Source organism: Salmo salar, chromosome 19, assembly GCF_965601325.2.
Source record: "Salmo salar chromosome 19, fSalSal1, whole genome shotgun sequence".
Taxonomy (NCBI): domain Eukaryota; kingdom Metazoa; phylum Chordata; class Actinopteri; order Salmoniformes; family Salmonidae; genus Salmo; species Salmo salar.
In genome coordinates, this window is record NC_138309.1 from 2,549,027 (window position 1) to 2,566,999 (window position 17,973).

Below are 17,973 nucleotides of genomic sequence, written 5' to 3' on the forward strand. Positions count from 1 at the left end.
CCACCATGATGCTAGTTCTGCTGAATAAAAAAAAATCTAAACATTTAATTATTCGATTTTTTTTTTAAGCCTTTGTTTTCAAATATTCTATCTAATGAATGTGAGTATGAACTCTTTCGGACAATTTTAGTCCCGGCGGACTCGCACCACAGTTTTTGAAGCATCACGATGAACAAGAGGAAACAGAAGCGAACTAAAAGGAACACAGTAGGAACACAGTAGGGATTATTTATGCGTGAAGGATCATTGTGCCATAGTACATAGGGATGGCTGTTTCTTTGTCTTGGTGAGAATAATAAAGGATCTTACAGTACAGCTAGGAGGGGTTTCCTGTACAGACCTTCTACTGAAAAGTACATAACAGAAATGCAGCTTGTGTGTGTGTGTGTGTGTGTGTGTGTGTGTGTGTGTGTGTGTGTGTGTGTGTGTGTGTGTGTGTGTGTGTGTGTGTGTGTGTGTGTGTGTGTGTGTGTGTGTGTGTGTGTGTGTGTGTGTGTGTGTGTGTGTGTAAAATGATGCACAGTACAGTACATCAATCAGATCTCTAAGCCTTTTACCGGTATGAGTGTTTCATTGATTAATTATTAATGTGCATCATATTCTAGTACAGTGGCCTGAATACAGTATAGGCAGATTCAATTGATGGTCTAGTTCACACATGCACATACATTTGCTGAATTTCTTGAGGTAGAAATAGACCAATCAAATTTAGAACCAACAATAATAAAAAATGAAACTCATAAAATACATTGATTTAATTGAAAATAACCACATGTCCCTGTTTATAGACTCTGTATACTGTATGGATGTTGTACGTAAAACAATAATACTACATGGAAGGATATGAGTGACAGAGTTGTTAATAGAGTTTGTGTTGCTGCTTGTTGCTACACTGTTGTTATTGCTGTTTGACGTGTCCAAAGGACCCATCACAGGCCCCTTGAGTGGCCCCCTTTTGATTAGAGTGCATTAAGGTGCATGCGCCACTGGATGAATCCCATTTAATCCATTTTAAATCCCAGACAGACTATCCACTCAGCCAACAGAAACTCTTAATGGGCCACTTCTGGTTGAATTATTCATCTGGATTACGTACTGTATGGTGCCCAGGTCTGGACAGGCTTCCTGCATACATGGGCACAAATCCTGTAGCCGCTGTGGCACCCACGTAACAGCCAGGCAGAGCTGTCCTTGGCTGGCACTGAATGGCCTGGGGTGTGGGTGCAGCTAGGTTATGGCCCTATAGCTAGGTTACGGCTCTATAAGAGTGTGCGGCTCTCCTTTCTTTTTAAAGTGTTCTACTCTGCTAGCCAGCACCTCGCCTAAACAGGTGTGCGGTTTCTTTCGCCTCCACATACGGCCCTATAACCACCTGTCTTAGCCCTCCAGGCTTATCCCTCCAGCCTTAGCTCCCCTCTGGGTTCTCCTGGCCCTGGGCTATACGACAGTGCTGATGGTAGAAGAGGCCTCGGACTGTTCCTGCTTGGTGGGCAGAGACTTGAGGTACTCCAGGTGGCGGCGGGCGTCCTCTGTGTTGTTCCGGACGTAGTAGACCAGGTAGGAGATGACCATGGTGAACCAGCCGAACATTGTGACCAGCATGGCCACGTCTGTGGTCTTCTTCATCACCACGCACAGGTCCAGGTCCTGGGCCAGCAGGAAGGGCACGCCCTCTGCCCCCACGTCGGGCGGCTCTGACGTCTCGCACACGATGCCCGTCAGCGACAGGGGCTCCAGGTCGATGAGGGGCATGGCCAGCTGCAGGTTGCAGTCGCAGTGCCACGGGTTGTTGGTCAGGTTGGTGCGCGCCCGCAGCCCCTCGAAGGCCTCGGGGTTAAAGTTGACCAGTTTGTTGGAGGACAGGTCTAGAAAGGTGAGCGAAGGCCCCAGGCCCCTGAAGGCCCCTGGCTCCAGCTGGGCCAGCTCATTGTTTGAAAGGTCCAGCTCGCTGAGCATGGGCAGGTCCCAGAAGGCGTTGCTGGGGACCACAGTGAGCAGGTTGAAGTCCAGGTAGATGCGTTGCGTGTCATTTGGCAGGTCCTGGGGGATCTCCGTGAGACGCAGGTTGCTGCAGCGCACCGTCTTGCCACGGCCGTCGCTCTCAGAGCAGTAGCAGCCCTGGGAGCAGCTGGTGGCGGCGTGGTGGAAGCAGAAGGTCATCAGCACCAAGCTGTGCAGCAGCAGACACATGACCACCGAGTGGCGCAGTAGCCAGCCACTCTCCAGAAGGGGCATGGTGCGATATGGGCATGTTCCAGAGAAGACCAACCTGGGAGAAGGGGCGGAGCCAGTGTCAACCTCCCCAATAGCTGTCAAGCCTATAGAGAAACAGGAAGCAGGATTGGTGGGGGGAGATAACACAACCTACTGATAGGAGAGGTACAAATGAACACCCTCCAGTAGCTGCAATTCATCACCAACCATGCAAAAAATCTATGATAAACAGTGTTTGGCCAGTAACTGAAAGGTTGCTGGTTCAAATCCTGAGCTGACTAGGTGAAAAGTCTGTTGACGTGCCCTTGAGCAAGGAACCCTTATTGGATAAGAGAATCTGCTAAATGACTAAAATGTAAATGTCAAAATGTTAAAAGTAGATGTGCTCAAGAAAGTTATTTCATACACAGATGCAGGATAACTAGCCCTGCGGTGAAGAGGCAGAGGGGATCTAGCAGTCTTGTTTCAGCACAGTTGGTTGACTAGACCGTGTTTATACTTCTAGCTTTAGGGAAAGTATGAGGATCAAAATCAAAAATCACACTGGCAAAAACAAGCATCAAGCCGAGAGCTTTGGTGTCACCGTGAGTCTATGATAATTGACATCCCTGCAGTGCTGGCCTATTTCAGTGCAGAGCTGCTGATACCATTAACATAATCCATGTCTGCACCACAGTGACAGGGATATGAACAAAATGTTTTCGTCCTTAGACATATTTCACAAAAATACCCGCCACACTATATTATACACAATGGGAATGCCGTTTGTTCTATACCTCTAACATTCTACCAACAAGGACTCCAGAATCTATCATTCTCTTTGAGCTTTGTATATTCTTTGTGTTATGACGAAATTGTTTACTGTATTTAGTAACATTGTCAGAGCCGTTTGGCCATTTGGTCATTCAGTGCCAACACTGTGTTCATTAGGCTAATCAATAAACTGCTTATGCGCTCAGAACCAGGGTCATTTTGTCTGAAGTGCAAGTAACACTGAGGTAACAACTTGTTTGTGTGTCCTGTAATTTACACTTTTTATTTTGCATGTAAGCCTCTAAAAATAGTCTGTCCTCCCACCTTAACACACTTCATTAATACCTGAACACCAACCATCTGCTATCCCATTACTAATCCTCTCAGGGAAAAACGAACTTAATGTCAATGGAACGTCATTGTATTTTGGCCATCCAACACCATTGTAAGGCTTAATGCTAAAACAGCATCAAAGGCAATCTAAACAGCCTTAGCATGTGGTGCTAGCAGCCATATCCTCTCCTGTAAAAACAATAGAACTTAAACTCTCTGACTTTGGCTGGTTCTTCAAAATGGCTGGAGACCAGGGCAAGATCCACTTACCCAGATTAAAAAATGAAATCGATCTCTAAGTACCTCTTAGTATCACATGACGGAGGGAGTCGTCTAAGGGACGCATCCTAATAAGACTCATCGCAATAGGCCAGACCAGTTGAAAGAATGCCAGGGCAATAGCCCTTGTAATGAGTCTGGGGAGAAAGAGAGATATATCCAAAGCACCCAGAGTAGATCAAGACCGTCCCTATCAGCCCTGCCCTGTACTTCCTCCTCACAAAGACCCACTCAGATGATTATCCCCAATTCTTCCTTAGTGCTAAACAAAGAAGCCCAACGTATTTTAGTCTGCACTTATTGAAAGGATATGATATAGTGGAACAGCACTGACTACTGATAACACCAAATGCCCAGGGATATGAAAAGGCTGCCTAAATTGAATGGGGTGTAACACGGTGTTCCTGTGTAAGACAAGTGGTAGTTTTTCCATCATGCTCCATGTTGCCCTGACATTTCACTGACTGGGGGAGGGAGGGGGCGGGGGTATGGAGACCCAAGGAAATTGGACACATGAGGACAGAGTTGTGAGAGTCCAAAGAGAGAGAATGACAGAGAGAGAGAGAGAGGGGGAGAGATCTGAGGAGAGGAGGTAACATAACAATGACAACGGAGAAGAACACAGAGGAAGGAACACTGAAGAGAGATTAATGAAATGTATAGCGGAAAGAGGGAAATATTTGCATGTCATAGGCTGAGGAGGATAGCTGTCAATGAAAGGTGGAGGATGGATGATAGAGGGATTGATATGGTGATGGAGAGACAAGAGTGAGTGCGGGATAAAGCTATGGGACAACAGGAGGAGAGAAAGAGAGCAACAACAACCTCATTAAAGGTCCAATCCGTTTATCTCAATATCAAATAATTGGCAGGGAGTTTTGGAACTCTTTCTTATTGATCTGTTAACTAATTTAACACATGGTGATATCACCATGGATGGCCAAAATTCCCTCCCACCAAAACAATATATTCAAACAGCTCTTATACTAAAAGGGCCTTATCATCATTTTCACTTTCAACCTCAGTGTGGAAATAGATCTATAAACACAGGTAAATCACGTTCTTGACTGCACTGGGACTTAGAAAATCAGGTTAAGTTAATTCTGTCCACAACCCACTGGGCACAGATGTAATTTCAATGTGTAGTTTTGATTTACATATGGTTGAATTGTCAACTAAGGTGACTTCAACGTTAAATCAACAGAACATGTCACCATGTCATTGGATTTAGGTTAAAAGTTGGGTGAGAAAAAAGGTGGACAATCTGTCAGTGTGCACCTGAGCGAGGCACTTAACCCTAACTGCTCTTGTAATTCGCTTTAGATAAGAGCGTCTGCTAAATTACGTAAATGTAATTCAACGTCATCACATTGAATGTTTTTTTTTAAATGACGTGGAAACATCGTTGATTCATAATTTCATTTGACAAGACTCTCAAGACAACAGCCCAAAGCGCAGTTTTGGCAGTTCATAAATTGACTGCAGTCAATATTACATCTCAGGCGCCAAGTGTGCAAGAGTAATCATTTAAACAGGTCCTAAATTTGCTCCATAACTCAGCCAAACAACAGCTTGAGCCGAATGAGATATAGGTTCCCTTTTCATTATTAATCAACATAATAATCCTTGAGGAATTAAACTACGAAGTCCTCAACGCAAAGGATTGACAAAGTTGTTCCTGTATGATTTGTGGTGATTGTTAATTGTATTATCTTTCTGTCGAGACAACCAATGATAGGCCTAACCTGTCTAAACAAGTCATGAGAGAGAGAGAGAGAGAGAGAGAGAGAGAGAGAGAGAGAGAGAACAGCTTTGAGGGAAATATCAAAATGTTATTTTGAGATGCAGACACTTAGATATGAGTCCAATCTTATTACCATGCTCTCCAAACACCACTCTTCGGTCCCTATCCACCCAAATTACGAAATCATTTGTGTCTGATTAGGGACTCCGATTATTGTTGAATGCCTGCCTGATTTCCATTGGAAGCCCTCGTGCATTTATTTACAGAATAATATATTCTGGTAGAGAAACAGGAACACACATTTTCATTAAAGGGGCAATACGCAGTTCAAACTATAATAAAAAGAGTCACCACGCTACTACTTAATTAAACAGCTAAGGGATATGGCTGGAGAAATGTAACCACTCACAAATTCATAGACATACCTATGGATACAAGGACTGACCATACTTGATATTATATATAAAAGTATAGGGCTATAAAGTTAGTTTTTTTTTTTATTACATTGGTTTACAAACAATGGAGTAAAACAAGATTATATTTTGGGTTGTGATGGGGTAAGCTCGAGGCATTTGTAAGTTATATTCTTCAAGAATCAATGGGTATCATACATAAGTAATTGAAAAGTAAAAAAAAAAAAAAAAAAAAAAAATCACAGATTGTCCCTTTAAGAAGAACATCATTTAGATTTATTAGTCCATATAATAATGTACAGCTGCAGGAATGAATTTACATGTTGAACGTTTACCCCCCATGAAAGCAATGAAGGAATTATTTAAGGATTTTATTAAATTGTTCACTTTGAAGGGTATTCAGACATACAATACATTCATACATAAAATGACTTAATCATAAATAATGCCATGATTACCACTTAGGATATTATTAATCTATTCTTTACTGTTATTTACATACTCACAAATATTTGACCCACTCCTTTTCTCTGGTTTAATATTCAGAAAAGTCATTGTAAGCAAAAAGCGTGTCACCAATGCCTCCTGGGGAATTGATAGCTTTTTGATAAGCTAATAGTGTTTGGTTTATTCTTAAACAGTACTTTTCTGAGCCTGAATGTATTAAATACGTTGCAGTTATTTATTTCCCGTTATAGGCTAAGTGTAGCTCAAATAAATAGCCTATCAGACACCCCATGCTGTATTTAAAAGTAGATGTTAATGTCTGTATATTGATGTCACAGTAAAATGCATGCATTTTGAATAAGAACATGCACAAGCATCACTTACATCTTTAGCATTCTTCCTCTCCTTCGCATGGCGGGTGGCACACAACATAATCACTTTAGTTTCAAGACACAGTTTCAAATTGTCAAAATATATCAGAATTCATTCCACTCCAAACGGCAATTCGCCAATACTTTCCATCGCATCCATGAGGTCCTCTGTTGCAATTCGGCCAACTTGTGCGAAGAGCCACACTGCAACGGTAGGCACACAGTAATGTACCTTAACTTGGGTGCTCGCTCAATGCAGCCTTTTAGTTTCCACGCAACCAGAAAACGAAGCAACACAGCTGTAGCCATCGGAAATTGGCAGGGACACGACGCGCAAGGTGAGGCCGCCTATGGATGGCTTCATCCAACTGTGTGATCCTGCCAATTATGACAAATAATGATAGTGCAAGCGGAAGCCACGGAGCGCAATGAATTTACACACTGAAAGGACATAGGCTACTGAAATCTGAAATCATTTTCCTACATAATAATGAAACTCCATTTGTATGGTATTATAACTCGTCTTCCAAGAGCTTGTATTTTGACCAACAGCTTTACAGACTTCAAGTACCCCACCTGTGGTCCCATATATTCTCTATAGTAAACTGAGATTATTCAACATTCTCAAAAGAGTTATAACACAGTTGATATTGGAGTTTTATTAGAATACACTGCACACATACACACAGCTATTGATTCTTGAATAATATAACTTATACATGCCTCAAGAGCTTATTTCAACTGTTGTATCTCATCAATATTAGGAATTTGTTCCTAATGTTTTCTACACTCAGTGTATAGGGAAAATGGAGCCACTTGGGAGGCAGTAAGGAAGAGGAGGAGAGAGCATTACCAGTCTGTCAAATACCTTACATTCTCCATGTAGCTTGCTTTACTCCAATAATTACAAACAATGTCATTGTAAACAAACAGTGTAGCAAAACATGGTTAAAACTATCATTTTGATTCAGTCCTTGCATCTATAGCTCCATCTATGAATTTGAGAGTGGTAACATTTCTCCAGCCCATCCCTGAGCTATTTACCAAAACAGTGTGGAGGCACCTGCATTGTCATCGTTTGAACTGCAGATTGCACCTTTAAGAAAGGGGGGTTGACTAATCATGTTTGATCTGCAGGTTGTTGCTTCAGTACTGTGTTGCCCGCTGCCAGTGCTGTGGATATTTGGCTGTGTCCGGGTCTCTTCCTGCCTGCTGCCAACGGATAAGGACGCCATCCAATCAAAACCACACCGTGATAACAGACACAGGCTGGGGCCTGAGAGTGGCTGCCAAGCAAGCAGTCAGAAGGTATTAATGGAATTTAAATTAATAGAAACACCCCAACTAACTCCCCCACAATGTCCCCTCAAACCTACAAATCAATGTTAATAACAGAATGTGTGTGTGACTGAATAATGGACTGAATGTATTTGTGTTTGCAAAATAGATCAAGAATGGACTTCATTTGTATTTTATCCCCCGGGGAGACTTGCTATTGTGATGTATTGGACACATCATTGAGGCTGGATTATGAAGCATATGAAGCTGAAACAGCAGAAAATGTGACTAGTTTCTCATCGTCGAGAGGGACGGCGTCCCAAATGGCACCCAATTTCATGTATCAGGGACGTCACTAGAGATTCATGGATGGGGGGCTAAGCCTCTTTTAGGGGGGTCTGGCATACTCCCCCAGGATTTGATTTAAAGCCCCCAAAACGTCTTTTCATCATGTATTTTTAGAGTAACAACTGGTGTAAAATCTATCAAAATAAGCTTATTTTTGGTCAAAGTTGGCTAAAAGTATACCTGTCTCATAGTTTGTGTTAGACACTGATCTAATATGACTTAAATTCTATCCAAATAAAGAAATTAAAGTCCACTCTGTCCCCATCCATCCAACACCAACAAAAGGCACACAAATGGCTGTACTATCTAGCCAAAATACTTTATGGATGTTATTTTGAGAGAGAGAGAGAAAAATGTAAAGACATGCAGGTCATACTATACCAGTAGAAAAAAATCTTTATTTAAATTTCACCTTTTTGTTAATTGTTGCTCAAAATTAACCCAATAATTCAGACACACGGAACATCTTCAAACAGTATCATCCACAATGGGGCAAAACTAAATTCAACTAATGAGCTAAATAAAATTTAAAAAACAGAAAAATAATTAGGAATAAAATTTGATAAAAAAGTAAGATCCCAAACAAATATTACAACCTATATTACAGAACTGCTTCTCCTGCTTCTCTCTTTTAATGATTATTTTGTGGTTGAACGCATCCAAGTGTACCTCCTATTTTTAAAGGTGGCAAAGTGGTCAATAACACTATTGTGGCTTATTTCCCCAGGCACTTCACCCGCAATGGACATGACTGCAAGACTTGCAAGCCTTTTCTGACCCATTGTCTTACGCAACCAGGAGTGCAGCCGTCGCAGTGCACTAAAGGACCTTTCACAGGAGCAGCAGCTCACAGTAATTGTGAGGGCAACCTGAATGATTTCCTTCAGAGAAGGAAACATGTCATCATCCAGGAGGTTAGGCACAGCAAGCTTAAATATCTTTGGGAGGACTTCCAGCCTCTCTGAAATAAAGTTTCTGGCCACCAACATCTCTTCTGTTTTAACATCAATACCGTAGTGCTTGGCAAACTCAGTTAAGAATGATGTATCTAGGAAGTTTGAGTTGGGGTTGCATGCCTTTGAGCAGACCTGCATCTACAGTCGAGAATCGCTGGTCAAGCTCACAAACCATCCTGTCCAAGCAGGGGAGCAACAACTCTGTTTTCATTGTTTGGGAACACCACAATTCTGTGACTAAACCCAAGGAGGTCTCCACCACAAAATCTCCAATTTTCCTTTGTTTGCACTTTCTTGCTGCATCTGCCTCAGGAATATTGTGAATATCACAGAGTGCTTTGGTTCTGTCATAAAGTTCTGTGGCAAATGCATCTGTGTGTTTGCCTATCAGTGTGTCACATACAGCTTGTTTGCCAAAACAAGCTTCTGCCAGGTCTACAGTCTCTTTCTGGAGGAACTTATGTAGTCCCTCAGTTATAGGAAGAAGGGACTGAAACATCAGTTGCAAATACACGATGGAGAACTTATGAAGCTTTGCTCTTAGACCAACAGCCATGGGGGATCCAATGGCAGATAGACAATCAAAAATAGCAGTAAAAGTGTCCAGGCCTGCATTTAAGGACCGCATCTGGCATGCCCAGCTAGTATTTGAGCGCTGTAAAAGTTCAGCTGAAGCTATTCCAAGTTTGGACTGAGCTTCTTTGAACTTGTGGTGGTTAACTACTGAAAAACGAATACACATTCTCCAAGAAACAGAAAAACTCAGCAGCCTCCGAAATAGCCCTGCAAGTATGACACAACACCAAATTAAGCTCATGAGCATAGCAATGTACATAAATTGCCTCCGGATGCAGCACGCTGAAATGTGCTTCCACACCTCCTTTGGACCCACTCATGACAGCTGCACCATCATAGGTCTGTGCAGCGCACTTTAGGCCTGCTATCACTCTCATTTGGAGCTGCTGTTGCAACTCATTTGCTATCGATTGGTCATCAAATGACTTGATTTCTGCAGGTGCTAGTAAACGCTCCTTAACTGTCCCCTCTGTCACATACCTAACACACAGAGCCAACTGTTCAGACTGCCCATCCCTGGCCTCATCCACCATAATGGCATACATTCCAGACTTTGACATCTCAGAGACCATGGTGTCCATAATCTCTTGAGCACAGCATTCGATCATATCATTCTGAGATTCTGGAGAGAGATAAGTTGCATTTGATGGACTATTGTACCATTGCAGGAAAGGGTCAAACTCCTTCAAAAGCTCCATACATTCAAGAAAGTTCCCTCTATTTGTGTTTTCACTAGATTCGTCTTTGGCACGGAAAGAGAGTCCCTGTCTTCCTAACATTGAGGTGACAGCAACAATTCTCCTCAGACACTTCCTTCTCTCTGCAATATCACTAGCATTGGCAGATATTTAAATCTGAGCAATGTTCTCATGACTGCTAGTTGCCTGGTAGCTTTGCCATGCCTCAACACTGTCTCTGTGTGTTTGTGCCATTTCATGTTTACCGAAGATAAACAAAGCTTTTTTCCAAATGTTTGTTGTCCCTCCCTGTCTGGATCTGTTTGTTGTCCCTCTCTGTCTGGATCTGTTTGTTGTCCCTCCCTGTCTGGATCTGTTTGTTGTCCCTCTCTGTCTGGATCTGTTTGTTGTCCCTCCCTCTCTGGATCTGTTTGTTGTCCCTCCCTGTCTGGATCTGTTTGTTGTCCCTCCCTTTCTGGATCTGTTTGTTCTACCTCCCTCTCTGGATCTGTTTGTTCTACCTCCCTCTCTGGATCTGTTTGTTGTCCCTCCCTCTCTGGATCTGTTTGTTCTACCTCCCTCTCTGGATCTGTTTGTTGTCCCTCCCTGTCTGGATCTGTTTGTTGTCCCTCCCTGTCTGGATCTGTTTGTTGTCCCTCCCTCTCTGGATCTGTTTGTTCTACCTCCCTCTCTGGATCTGTTTGTTCTACCTCCCTGTCTGGATCTGTTTGTTGTCCCTCCCTGTCTGGATCTGTTTGTTGTCCCTCCCTGTCTGGATCTGTTTGTTTTCCCTCCCTGTCTGGATCTGTTTGTTGTCCCTCCCTGTCTGGATCTGTTTGTTGTCCCTCCCTGTCTGGATCTGTTTGTTGTCCCACTCTGTCTGGATCTGTTTATTGTCCCTCTCTGTCTGGATCTGTTTGTCGTGACCCTTTAAGATATCATGAACATAATTTATTTATGCCTAACAAAAGATATATGCTGTCATATGCTGTACAAATTGAACTGAAAGCTTAAACATCTACTTGCTTTTTTTTTACCACTAACCTTCATTAGACATGCTCCCTCAGCCCTGTTAGCCTCCAGCTTCTTTCCCTCAGTCTTGTCTGCTGTGTTTTGACATGTATTGTTATTAAACTCATATTTACAATAACTCAAGGCTTAATAGGAGATTAATCAGTTTAAGTTTTAATTTGTTTGTTTGAACTGGTAAAACCTTAATTTCTCACTGGATTGGCCTTTGGAAAAACTTCTGGCATTGCCTCTCTTCAAGAATTTCCGTATATCCATCTAACATTAGTCATTAGCTAGCCTACAGTTGAGAAGTTGAGGATAATACAATGACATCGTGATCAACACAATGTCACCTTTTCTACACATGACCTACTGATAATTGTTTTGCAATGGCCTACTGAATGAAAGCAATTGAGTATGAAAAGATATGTGCATTATGTTACGTCCTCTGTCTCATTTATAGCCTGGCACAGATAGCAAAACTGCATTAAATACAACGTTAACTAGATATCATTGCCACATAACTTATGTTGAATTTAAAAGACACCGTTAACGTTAAAGTTAGCTAGCTCGTAACGTCTGTTACACTGTAACTTACAGGCAGCCTCACATAAAAACGTATTGGTTTAACAAAGTTAAACAGGGGAGACCTTTTTAATAAAAAAATAGGTATTAGGTGAACAATCGATAAGTAAAGAAATAAAAACAACAGTAAAAAGACAGTAGCGAGGCTATATACAGGCACCGGTTAGTCGGGCTAATTGAGGTAGTATGTACTGTACATGTAGGTATGGTTAAAGTGACTATGCATATATGATAAACAGAGAGTAGCAGTAGCGTAAAAAAGGGGTTGGCCGTTGGTGGGTGGTGGGTGGTGGGACACAATGCAGATAGTCCGTGTAGCCAATGTGCGGGGGCACAATGTCGGGCTAATTGAGGTGGTATGTACATGAATGTATAGTTAAAGTGACTTTGCATATATGACAAACAGAGTAGCAGCAGCGTAAAAGAGGGGTTGGGGGCGGGACAAGGCAAATAGTCTTGTTCAGGAGTCTTATGGCTTGGGGGGAAAAACTGTTGAGAAGCCTTTGTCCTAGACTTGTGGTAGTAGAGAGAACAGTCTGACTGGGGTGGCTGGGGTCTTTGACAATTTTTAGGGCCTTCCTTTGACATTGCCTGGTGTAGAGGTCCTGGATGGCAGGCAGCTTAGCCCCAGTGATGTACGGGGCCGTACGCACTACCCTCTGTGGTGCCTTGCGGTCGGAGGCTGAGCAGTTGCCGTACCAGGCAGTGATGCAACCAATTAGGATGCTCTTGATGTTGCAGCTGTAGAACATTTTGAGGATCTGAGGACCCATGCCAAACCTTTTTAGTTTCTTGAGGGGGAATAGGCTTTGTCGTGCTCTCTTCACAACTGTCTTGGTGTGTTTGGACCATTCTAGTTTGTTGGTGATGTGGACACCAAGGAACTTGAAGCTCTCAACCTGCTCCACTACAGCCCCGTTGATGAGAATAGGGTGGTGCTCGCCATTCCTTTTCCTGTAGTCCACGATCATCTCCTTTGTCTTGATTATGTTGAGGGATAGGTTGTTATTCTGGCACCACCCGGCCAGGTCTCTGATCTCCTCCCTATAGGCTGTCTCGTCGTTGTCTGTGATCAGGCCTACCACTGTTGTGTCATCTGCAAACTTAATGATGGTGTTGGAGTTGTGCCTGGCCACGCAGTCGTTGGTGAACAGGGAGTACAGGAGGGGACTGAGCATGCACCCCTGAGGGGTTCCAGTGTTGAGGATCAGTGTGGTGGATGTGTTGCCACCTACCCTCACCACCTCACCAGCCCATCGGGAAGTCCAGGATCCAGTTGCAGAGGGAGGTGTTTAGTCCCAGGATCCTTATCTCAGTGATGACTTTTGAGGGTACCTTGATGTTGAACTGAGTTGAGCTGTAGACAATTAATAGCATTCTCACGTTGGTGTTCATTTTGTCCAGGTGGGAAACGGCAGTGTGGAGTGCAATAGAGATTGCATCATCTGTGGATCTGTTTGTGCGGTATGCATATTGGAGTGGGTCTAGGGTTTCTAGGATAATGGTGTTAATGTGAGCCATTACCAGCCTTTCAAAGCACTTCATGGCTATGGACATGAGCGCTATGGGTCTGTAGACATTTAGGCAGGTTGCCTTAGTGCTCTTGGGCACAGGGACTATGGTGGTCTGCTTGAAACATGTTGGTATTACAGACTCAATCAGGGACATGTTGAAAATGTCAGTGAAGACACCTGCCAGTTGGTCAGCATATGCCCGGAGCACATGTCCTGGTAATCTGTCTGGCCCCGCGGCCTTGTGAATGTTAACCTGTTTAAAGGTCTTACTTACATTGGCTACGGAGAGAGTGTTCACATAGTCGTCCGGAACAGCTGATGCTCTCATGCATGCCTCAGTGTTACTTGCCTCGAAGCAAGCATAGAAGTGATTTAGCTCGTCTGGTAGGCTTGTGTCACTGGGCAGCTCGCGTCTGTGCTTCCCTTTGTAGTCTGTAATAGTTTGCAAGCCCTGCCACATAAGACGAGCGTCGGAGCCGGTGTAGTACGATTCATTCTTAGCCCTGTATCTGTTTGATGGTTCGTCAGAGGGCATAACAGGATTTCTTATAAGCTTCCGGGTTAGAGTCCCGCTCCTTGAAAGCGGCAGCTCTACCCTTTAGCTCAGTGCGAATGTTGCCTGTAATCCATGGCTTCTGGTTGGGGTATGTACATACAGTCACTGTGGGGACGACATCCTCAATGAACTTATTGATAAAGCCAGTGACTGATGTGGTGTACTCCTCAATGCCATCGGAAGAATCCCGGAACATGTTCCAGTCTGTGCAAGCAAAACAGTCCTGTAGTTTGGCATCTGCTTCATCTGACCACTTTTCTATAGACCGAGTCACTGGTGTTTCTTGCTTTAATTTTTGCTTGTAAGCAGGAATCAGGAGGACAGAATTGTGGTCAGATTTACCAAATGGATGGCGAGGGAGAGCTTTGTATGCGTTTCTGTGTGTGGAGTACAGGTGATCTAGAAATGTTTTCCCCTCTGGTTGCACATTTGACATGTTGATAGAAATTAGGTAAAACTGATTTAAGTTTCACTGCATTAAAATCCCCGGCCACTAGGAGTGCCGCCTCTGGGTGAGCGGTTTCCTGTTTGCTTATTTCCTCATACAGCTGACTGAGAGCAGTCTTAGTGCCAGCATCTGTCTGTGGTGGTAAATAAACAGCCACGAAAAGTATGGATAAAAACACTCTTGGCAAATAGTGTGGTCTATAGTTTATCATAAGATACTCTACTTCAGGCGAGCAAAATCCAGAGACTTCCTTAGATTTCGTGCACCAGCTGTTTACAAATATGCACAGACCGCCCCCCTAGTCTTACCGGAGTTCCATCTTGCCGGTGCAGCGTATATCTTGTTATGGAAAAGGGGCAGTATTTTCACGTCCGGATAAAAAACGTACCTGATTTAATCTGATTATTACTCCTGCCCAGAAACTAGAATATGCATATAATTATTAGCTTTGGATAGAAAACACTCCAACGTTTCTAAAACTGTTTGAATGGTGTCTGTGAGTATAAACGAACTCATTTGGCAGGCCAAAACCTGAGAAGATTCCAAACAGGAAGCGCCCTCTCTGACTATTTCTTGGCCTTCTTGATCATCTCTATCCTAAACAGGGGATCTCTGCAGTAACGTGACATTTTCTAACGCTCGCATAGGCTCTCAGAAGGCGCCAGAACGGGGAATGATGACTTTGCAGGCCATGGCTGAAAAACACTAGCGCATTTGGATAGTGGTCGATCTGAGAACAATGAGACTGGGGGCGTGTGCACGAGACAACTCCATGTTTTTATTTTTTCGTCTTTGAACGAAAACAGGGTTTCCCGGTCGGAATATTATCGCTTTTTTCCGAGAAAAATCGCTTAAAAATTGATTTTAAACAGCATTTGACATGCTTCTAAGTACGGTAATGGAATATTTAGAATTTTTTTGTCACGAAACGCGCCGGGCGCGTCACCCTTCTTTACCCTTCTGATAGTGTCTTGAACGCACGAACAAAACGCCGCTATTTGTATATAACTATGGATTATTTGGAACCAAACCAACATTTGTTATTGAAGTAGAAGTCCTGGGAGTGTATTCTGATGAAGAAGGGCAAAGGTAATCCAATTTTTCTTATAGTAAATCTGAGTTTGGTGAGGGCCAAACTTGGTGGGTGTCAAAATAGCTAGCCATGATGGCCGGGCAATCTACTCAGAATATTGCAAAATGTGCTTTCACCGAAAAGCTATTTTAAAATCGGACACCGCGATTGCATAAAGGAGTTCTGTATCTATAATTCTTAAAATAATTGTTATGTTTTTTGTGAACGTTTATCGTGAGCAATTTAGTAAATTCACCGGAAGTGTTCGGTGGGAATGCTAGTTCTGAACGTCACATGCTAATGTAAAAAGCTGGTTTTTGATATAAATATGAACTTGATTGAACAAAACATGCATGTATTGTATAACATAATGTCCTAGGAGTGTCATCTGATGAAGATCATCAAAGGTTAGTGCTGCATTTAGCTGTGGTTTTGTTTTTTGTGACATTATATGCTAACTTGAAAAATGGGTGTCTGATTATTTCTGGCTGGGTACTCTGCTGACATAATCTAATGTTTTGCTTTCGCTGTAAAGCCTTTTTGAAATCGGACAGTGTGGTTAGATAAAGGAGAGTCTTGTCTTTAAAATGGTCTAAAATAGTCATATGTTTGAAAAATTGAAGTTTTTGTATTTTTGAGGAATTTGTAATTCGCGCCACGCCTATCATTGGATATTGGAGCAGGTGTTCCGCTAGCGGAACGTCTAGATGTAAGAGGATATCCCGCTAGCTGAATATCCATGTCATCATTCAGTCACGATTCCCTGAAACATAAGATGTTACAGTTTCAGATATCCCGTTGGTAGAATATTTTTGATCGTATCTCGTCTAATTTATTGTCCAATGATTGCACGTTGGCAGGTAATATTGACGGTAACGGCAGCTTTCCCTCTCGCCGTCTGCGGATCATTACGAGGCACCCCGCTCTGTACCTCTGCACCTGTGTCTCTTTCTCTTGCCAATGACGGGGATGTTGGCCTTGTCGGGTGTTCGAAGTACATCCTGTGCGTCCTGCTTGTTGAAGAAAAAATCTTTGTCTAATCCGAGGTGAGTGACCGCTGTCCTGATATCCAGAAGCTCTTTTTTGCCGTAAGATACGGTGGCAGAAACGTTATGAAACAAAATAAGTTACAAATAACACGAAAAAAAAACACATAATAGCACAATTGGTTAGGCGCCCGTAAGACTGCTGCCATTTCTTCCGGCGCCATTTTTTACTGCTGGACATAGAGCGATCCAGGCTACTCTTCCTCCGTAGGGGCTCAGCTGATTGGATCGGATCGCTTGGAGTGTAGTGTGTCAGTATTAACAACGTAGCTTCAGATCATTTCGTATTATTCTGTACGTAATGAGACACTCCATTTAGTGTGACATCTTACATTTTGTATGGTATTAATTTGTGGATGTCCATCATCCATTTGGTATTACAATGTATGATATGTTACGAATTCCAATTTGTTGTGACTAATGTTAGCTAGGTGGCTAGATTGCTAACGCTAATGTTATCTAGCTGGTTAATGTTAACTAGGCTAGGCGTTAAAGTTAGGGTGACAGTTAGGGTTAAAGATAGGTTAAAGGGTAAAGGTTAGGGGAAGGGTTAGCAAAAAGGGTCAAGGTTAGGGGTAGTGGAAGGGTTAGCTAATATGCTAAGTTATTGCAAAATAGTTGAAAAGTAGTAAGTAGTTGCAAAGTTGCTAATTAGCTAAAATTATAAAGTTTTTTGTGATGAGATTCGAACACGCAACCTTTCGGTTGCTAGATGTTCTCATTATATGCCTACCCATCCACCCCGACCACCCACCCTCCTTTAATTTTTGCCATAAAGGGTTACTTCAGGATATTGGCAATGAGGCCCTTCATCTACTTCCCCAGAGTCAGATGAACTCGTGGATACCAGTTTTACATCTGTGTGCAGTTTGAAGGAAATTGCTAGCATGCTAGTAGATAACCCATAAATGTCCAGTCATTGTGCTAACACTAGTTAGCATTGGCTCACAAAACTACCTCTAACTTTCTTCATACTTGACATAGATACAAAGAAATGGTATCCACGAGTTCATCTGCCTCTGGGGAAGTAGATGAAGTGGCCTCATTGCCAAAATCCCGAAGTATCCCATCAACATGGACACAGAGGGTGCCTACAACTTACTAATCAGCCATGGTGGTGCTGCAGTGCTACTAAGTGTGAACTCAGCTGAGGTGCATACTGTATGTGTTAGAACATTACCGGGAGGTTGATGTAACATTGTATTAACAACGGCATGGGAACGTTGTGCCATGATCAGAGGAGCTACACTTCACTCCATCTGGCTCCCTCTCGCTGTCTCTCCCTCCTTCACTCTCTCCTCACTGCTCCCAGCTCACTCCAAGATCAAAGCCTTTCCTTGTCTTTGTGACTA

General features: G+C 42.9%; 1 protein-coding gene across 1 annotated transcript; it reads right to left on the reverse strand.

The window, feature by feature from the left end:
• Positions 1–200: 200 nt before the first annotated feature.
• Positions 201–2,311, reverse strand: LOC106578287 (leucine-rich repeat-containing protein 3B-like). The gene has a single exon (XM_014156963.3). It carries the CDS (start codon positions 2,233–2,235, stop codon positions 1,438–1,440), a length of 798 nt encoding a protein of 265 aa, XP_014012438.1. The 5' UTR covers positions 2,236–2,311; the 3' UTR covers positions 201–1,437.
• Positions 2,312–17,973: the final 15,662 nt, after the last annotated feature.

Coding starts and splice junctions, on each gene's coding strand:
- LOC106578287 (XM_014156963.3), bottom strand. CDS start 2,235: ATGCCCCTTCTGGAGAGTGGCTGGCTACTGCGCCACTCGGTGGTCATG.